The sequence below is a fragment of the Bradysia coprophila genome (genome assembly GCF_014529535.1).
Source record: "Bradysia coprophila strain Holo2 chromosome IV unlocalized genomic scaffold, BU_Bcop_v1 contig_144, whole genome shotgun sequence".
NCBI lineage: Eukaryota > Metazoa > Arthropoda > Insecta > Diptera > Sciaridae > Bradysia > Bradysia coprophila.
In genome coordinates, this window is record NW_023503373.1 from 1430023 (window position 1) to 1437798 (window position 7776).

At 35.4% G+C, this 7776-nt stretch overlaps 1 protein-coding gene across 2 annotated transcripts; it reads right to left on the minus strand.

The window, feature by feature from the left end:
- Positions 1-683: 683 nt before the first annotated feature.
- LOC119071188 (pickpocket protein 28-like) lies at positions 684-7154 on the minus strand. Of its 2 annotated transcripts, none has more exons than XM_037175963.1 (12): positions 6975-7154; positions 3062-3167; positions 2879-2970; positions 2680-2822; positions 2500-2611; positions 2336-2444; positions 2124-2272; positions 1785-2067; positions 1650-1717; positions 1459-1557; positions 1121-1396; positions 684-1059 (listed from the first exon to the last, which is right to left on the minus strand). In XM_037175963.1, the coding sequence occupies exons 1-12, from the start codon at positions 6995-6997 to the stop codon at positions 771-773; spliced, it is 1749 nt and encodes a 582-aa protein (XP_037031858.1). In that variant the 5' UTR covers positions 6998-7154; the 3' UTR covers positions 684-770. The 2 variants fall into 2 exon arrangements, with proteins under 2 accessions (XP_037031858.1, XP_037031857.1); XM_037175962.1 differs by lacking the exon at positions 6975-7154 and adding an exon at positions 3504-3679.
- Between the last annotated feature and the right edge of the window lie 622 nt (positions 7155-7776).

The following is a 7776-nucleotide window of genomic DNA, read 5'->3' on the forward strand; positions in this document are numbered from 1 at the left end:
AACTGGTAGTTGACTTCCATGCTGATAGAGATGTGGAAGAGATGTTTACTGTTTGAGAGCTGCACAACGACTGATGAAATTATTAGGCTGCTTGCCTATTTATAATTCGTTAATTTGGTAGTTGACTACCAAATTGGTAAAAGTTGGTGGAGATGTTTATTGTTCAACAGCTGGATATCGACTAATAAAACTATTCTTCCCGCTTGCCTCCAGAAAAAATTTAGTTTTATTGTAAATTTTTAAATTACTGGTTCAATCAGAAAATTTACTGCTGTCTTGTGTAACATAATTATCCAAAACTTATCATCACATTATGACCGGTGGAAAGTACCGAAGATGGTTAGACCACGCTAACCTCTGACCGCCACTGTACCCGGAGGTCGAAACAGCATTTTATCTCCACTCTCGCTTCACGTGATCCATGGGAAAGGGAAGAGTAATTATGCTCTGTTTGTTTTTGCATATTCGTTTGAACTTAATTTTTTCTACATATTAGATAACACCACCCCCGGAATTAGTATTTTTCCAGGTAAAATAAAGTTTTGTATCTTTCGGAATATTGAATATAGGCTACCTCTATGGCGATTATATATGTCAAAGTTTCTTAAATTTCACAAAAATAAGGAGACGGATAGTTTTAGCTTAGCATATTGTACATACATTGAAGAAAAAAATCATTTCGGGAAGATAACATGGAAATTGCAACTTTTATTTTGAAAACTCTAGACAAAAATATTGGAAGAAAATTGTGTTTTTAATTCGTATTTTATCTACTCCTTCTTATCATCGTCATTTGGCTTAACGACAACGATTCCTGGTACGGCTGAGTCGGCAATTTTGTTCTTTCTCTTTCGATGCATGCGCGAACGTAAATTACAACACAATCGTAATGAGAAAAAGTATAATAGCTCGACAATGCTCAAAAATGATGCACCCATAAAAAGTCCAAGCAAACCACCGCAATTAGCCAGAAAATCAGTTGGACCATACAATTCCGAACGCTTCGAGGTGATGAACTGATTTTCTTTGAAAAAGATCGACAATCGGGCGGGTTGCATGCTAAAGGTGGAAAGGAACGTTACGCGTGTCACTTTAGACATTTTATTGAAAGTATTTTTACCCTGGAAATTCGTCCAAAGGACTGTTGTAAGCATTAAACAAAGACACCCAATCAAATGGAGCTTGTGAAATTTCCGCATCATATGTTATCGAAGTGCAAGCAGGTAAACAATTGCAGGCTTTCACTCTTTCCGCGCCAGGCTCAAGGGTCAATCCTTCAGTAAATTGTTCCTTTAACAAATTGTCTTCTGCTTCATTGTAACAAGCGATTTTCGCAGCTCCGCAGATTGGTGTATCCTTATCCCTTGGCATGGAGAATTTGACACATCCACACGCCCTAAATAAATGATAAAGAAATTAACCAAGTGAATTGTTTAAGTGAAGGAAATCTTTTCATACTGCAATGTGAAGTTCGCTAGACATTCCAATTCACAATTTCTTTGAGTGTACACTTTCAAAAAGCGCAGCTTTCGTTCCGATGCAAAGTAGCACTGTCGCCTAAAAATCAAAGGATGAGTTGAATCTTACTTTTACCACTTCCAGACTTTCATTTCATTTCTGAGCTACTTCAAACCTTCCTATTCCCTTACCTGTTCGGTTCATAATGTCTCAGTCCTTCCGATGTAGTTATCATGTTTGGCTTTACTGACACTAAAACCTATCATGGATTTTATTTAAATTTGGCATTGCATGTATTAAAACCAACGAATTGACATTAAGAATACCTCCTGCAGCAATGGCACTCTGAAATAGTGTTTCGACACCTGTGGGACTTCACCGGGTGTGTGTAATAAAATTTTGAATCCTTGTACCGGACCACGACAGATGTATTCCAAATTTTGTTCGTACAATTTCAATAGAACGAAAAGACCGACTCGTGCACCAGAACCAAATACGCGGTACGGATATGTTTGTGGGTCTATTTCGATCGAAGTGTCATATCCATCTTCTAGGTTCCAAAACTTTGCAGACATGTTGTGGTCGATTCGCGTGTAATCGGGACTAAGGCTACACAAAGATTCATTCGGTTATTTGTCAATCAATTTCCTCAATTCCACCTTTACTCTTCGTTATACAGCTCCGAACCGTTCAGTACATTGAAAGTAAAGCATAGCCCTTCTTCGGTCATAATTTCTTCAAAGTATTTCTGGCAGTAGTCAACAGTGTTTCTGAATTTGCAGATAAACAGTGTGTCGTTAGAACTAGGAGCAGTCTGAAACAAATTAATAACACAATCTTTTACAGCATTCTTCGAGCAGAGGCCACACGTGCTTACATCTCGCAGTAAATCTGTTATCGAGCTATTCGTAAAATTTGTACCGACTTCGAAACCATCTGTTAAATGTGAGTCACAAATTTGAACCACAGCCGCCATTAATTCGTCCCTGAATTACAAAAAATTTTACAAATTTTCTGTACGATAAATATAACTTTACGTACTCCTCGTCAGTAATGTTAAATGGAGGCTTCAACGTGGCTGCTATTTGGTGATATACATGAGTAAAATTTAGTTGTGACATATTGGCTTTAGTTTCGGGGCAGATTGTCACAGCTGAAAGGAACAGATAGTACATATGAAACGAAAAGGAACACAAGAAAATGTAAAGCTCAAAATTATACCTGGAAACGGTATTTCCCATACTGGTGTTGATTTCTCAGCAAAACTTACAATAACCGGACTTTGATCCCACTTAATGTAGACATTTTGAATTAATTTACCACAATAAAACAATGCCAATGCAAAGGCTAGTATCCACCAAAGCCTACATTTAAATCGTAATTAGTGCTCAATTCCTAAAGGAAAACTGTAAGCACACACCTTTCCATCCAATGACGCTTTTTTTCGGTAAAATATCTAACACCATGAACCGTACTTGAACCACAGTACTCTTCGAATAGTCCCATTGCGGCCTGATTGACCATAATAAAAAATATTTTATTCGTAAATCATTAAATAATGGTTTTTCGTGTAAATACTCATGTTACAATAATATGTCTTTACCTGTACGGGTTTTCCATATTTAATTCGTTTGTTCGAATCCGCATGTGCTAAGTCACTAGGTGCCACCGATTGACCGTCTGTTTCAGAAGGTGGCTCCAGGTCCTTCCTTCAATTTTGTTTCATTAAAACAAAAATCAGTTTAATTAAAGAACTCAAAAAGACAACTAGCGAGGCAAGGAATATTAATCGGAATAACATTAGCACCCTTTAGAATATTAGTAGACCATATTTATCCAGGAAATATTGATCTCTTATTTATAATTGTAACTAAAAAGACTGCACAAATAATTTTTCCCCGCTTTCGACAAATATACTGAAGGCAATATCAATGAAGTTCTTAGTCTTAACACGTGTGGTATATTTCTGTCATTTCTAATGTAGAGTTTTGCCTAGTTATTATAACAAAAATTTATGTCCGGAAAATAAATATTTTAAATCACACCTGAACTTTAGAGCAAAACTTGCCATCTGCTATTGACTGAACCAGAGTTCATTGCGAGTATCGTCTTAAATAACAAAATGTGCGTATATGCGATATGAATTAAATGATTTTGTCTTCATACTTCTAAAATCAATTCAAGAACAGATTCAATGTTCAGTTCCACTGTCCTACCGCTGTAAAACTTTAAAATGAACTGAGCATAATTTCGTTAACAGAGCACATATTGCATTTATTGAAAATAATTTTGATTGTCTCACCACATTTTCCAAAACAACAACAAGTAAACGGAAATATGTAGACGTAATGATTAAATATTTGATTATAATACCTAGAAAAACATTTCGTATTTTTAAGGATCAATAAAACGTATACTGATAGTGGAATGGAAATTAATAACTGATTTCCATATTGCGCAATCAGTATTTATTTTACAGGTTTCAATACTCTCTCTAGCAAACAAACTTTGTTTTGAAGCTGTCAAAATACCACCCTCTTTGTTTGTAAAATAATGCACTGCTGGCTAATTTCTAATTTTACATATATCACCTCAATGAAATGTAATTAGGTTGCTAGAGACTTGGCTAGAAAGAGTATTGCAAGTATGGTTTCAACCAAGATATTTGATCAATTGTATACATTCAGACTGGGTAATGAGGGTTTCATCAGCTGCTCTGCGTTAAGGTGAATTTCAAACTATGAGCTTTATACACAAATGAAGTCCCCATCATATGTCTGAGGAGCCAATTTTGAACTAATGTGAGCGGTTTTGTTGAAAAACTTTTATATTTCAATAAAAAGATGATTTAGCATGAAAATCACTGAAAAAAATATTAACTTTTTTTTATAGAAATTATTGAAATCATTCACGGTGGGGCTGAACGAACTTTAAATAAACATGTCGACTTCCATTTCGGTTCTTTTCATAGCTGAGTTAGGGGAGACGTGTACTATCCAACGGCACATGTTGCAGGCGCAACCGCTGAGCCGTTTCTGAGAACTAGGAATATTGTCGTCTGGCTCCGTGGAAGTTGCTGGACCAGTGTTTGAAACTGGAATCGGTAGAGGGACAAATTCTAAGAACAACCATGTAAAAATTATTGCTCTTTTGGTACATTTTCAGAAAAGTCATTTTTTTGCTACCCTCGGTGAACTTTGGCTACTCCCAAACCTTGCCGGTTGGAATATTTCAACACAATATACCTTGTTGAAGTTAGCCTGAAGTCTAAGCTTTCCAATGATACCGAATATGCCATGTGTGATTCTCAGCAAGAACTATTTATAATAAAGATTTTGCATCGAGGTCGGGCTACTAGCAAATTTAGGGTCATTGAAAACGAAATTTACAAATTAATGTCTTTGAGTTATGTCTCATCGAATTACATGAGTTATCCGTCGTATTATATCTGCTTATTTTGCCATAACAAACATAAAAATAGAAATTTCGTTTTCAATGACCCTAAATTTGCTAGTAGCCCGACCTCGATGCAAAATCTTTATCATAAACAGTTCTTGCTGAGAATCATATATGGCATATTTGGTATCATTGGAAAGGTAGGACTTCAGGCTAACTTTAAGACGGTATGTTGTGTTGAAATATTTCAACCGGCAAGGTATGGGAGTAGCCAAAGTTCACCGAGGGTAGCAAAAAAGTGACTTTTCTGAAAATGTACCAAAAAAGACCACTTTCAAAAAATTTGTATTGCCATTCGAAAGAGCACATTAACCTTGTCCACTAACGCTATTAAAGTGTTGGATCGAGAACTTCGTCGAGGAGGCATCACACCTTGAAGAGGTGGAATTTTCGACTTTCAGCTTCTATTGCTCTGCGACCAAATGACCGAAAGCAATAATTTTAACATGGTTGTTCTTAGAATTTGTCCCTCTACCGATTCCAGTTTCAAACACCGGTCCAGCAACTTCCGCGGAGCCAGACGACGATATTCCTAGTTCTCAGAAACGGCTCAGCGGTTGCGCCTGAAACATGTGCCGTTGGATAGTACACGTCTCCCCTAACTCAGCTATGAAAAGAACCGAAATGGAAGTCGACATGTTTATTTAAAGTTCGTTCAGCCCCACCGTGATTGGAATCTTAATAAGAATCCAATTAGAATAAATAAGAATGGATCAAGATATCCGTCTTATTCAAATTACAGCTTTAGAAGCGAGATATAAAATTAAGCACCTGGAACAAGTTATAGGTTTACTTTGGAGTCTACACCCGAGTCTATATATCCTCAATAATATAGGAGGTTTAGAGCCCCGGCTTAGATAAGAGTTTAACTAATCTTTTTACCACATAAAAACATTCAATCACACATTTCGAGGTGAATTGAACAAATTCATCTGAAATAAAATTGTTTTATTAAAGTGAACCGAACCCTAGATGTGGAAGAAACTTCCTTCATTTGCGGTAATTCTCACATTCCCTGCAGGTTTTTCTTACTCAAAACTTACTTCTAACAATAGCTTCGTGTGGCATTTCAGTAAAAGGTGATTATGAGGTAATTCAAGGCAATCGGCGTGGAGCTGCCTAGGGTAATTTTATTTACTGAAGGATACGGATCAGTTCTTTTTTTGACAAACAAAACTTTGAACGCCAATAGATACTTATCAGACATACAAAGTAAACTATCGATTTGACCGCTGATTACTTTTCTTCAACATAGATTGCATAAAATATATATTGATTACTCCCGTCACGAATAGTGAGGTAAATATTCATAGAACATCCTTTGTCAATCAAAGAAAATCCTTCAAAATTTTACTCAATTTCAAAGAAAATCCTCAAAATCATAGAAAGTCTATTAAAAGGTTCAAGAATTTCAAATAAAACGAAGAAAATACTTGAGAAGTAAAAAAAATCCTTTGAAAAGCAGTACAAAGTGTTTGGAAAACGATAAGAAAATACTTGAAAATCGTCGAAAATCCTTTGAAAATACTGTCAACAAAATTAACAAATATATGTCCCTCATGTGTTCTTCCTAACGAATAAGAAGCGTATTTTTATAAGAGAAGTATCGCATTTAGATCATATTGTACTTCATATTCTGTTCATGGCAGGAGGGAATATTCAATTTTCGGTGGTGATTCTAAATGAATGACTCACATTCGGATTAATATTGTTATGTTTGCCCAATCTTTGTTGAAATTAATGGTAAGTGTCCCAGTGTCCAAGGAAATGGATTGTTTTCACTGTATGCATGATTCTATATCGGCGTTCAAAATTGAGTGATCTTGAGGAAATATAATTATTGTTTTTCAAACTATACTAAAAATAACTAATCGAAAAGCTACTTTTTGCTGAAATTCCACAGGAACGCAAAAAACTTTTTTTTTTCGATAAAATGCCTCTCTCTCTCTCTACAATGAAACTTTAAAAATTTTCATTAGACTTCGAGAAATCAAACAACACACAACACTTAAAATAGTAACTAATGATACTCCCGTGAAATGAAACAATTTCAAGTTTACCAGCTCTGTTTTCTGCTACTCATCTCGATGTCTGGTTAAGATAACAAATTTTAATTATTTTGCACAGTACAACACTAAATTAAATTTAATTGTTCAATAATTCAAATGCCGGTATGTGGTGATGCTAGAGTTTGATTTGTCTGCAAATTATCCAGTCAGGTGTAGAATGCGAAAGTGACTGAAAAATAGCTAAAAATGTCACGCTTTTTATAAGGGTTGATGAAATGATATTGTCAAGGGGTTTTCAATACTGCGAACAAGCATATATTATAATATCATATTATGCTGTGACATGTTTTTAGGCGAAAATGCGTACAGATATGTTGGTAGAACTAACAACAGGCAGCGCAAACATTTATTTACGACCGTGAAATTTGATATGTAAATTGTGAATTTATGTTGGACGGAAACAGCCGAATCATGGTTTATTGTATATGAGACTATAAGCATAGGCTGCGTTTACACGTGACACGTCTATCACAAATACTAAAATAAAATACGATCAGAAAACTGTGAAGAGTCATATCGCCAAAACTTCAGGTGATTTTTTTAAAACTTTTTGGGAACAAGTGGTCTTTGATTTTAATGAGTGATAGCTTGATGGATTCGTCTTTCAATGCTGGAGAATACGCATCTTTCATTTTATAGAATAATTTTTTATTTTCGGTGTAAAGCGTTCAAAAGTGAAGGAATGTCAGAGGGTCCCGAAAACTGTTTTTCGGCAATAAATCAAGAAATAATTATTTAAAATTATTACAATGTTGTACTAATGTCGGTACTAATTTCGATCATTAAAATCGTA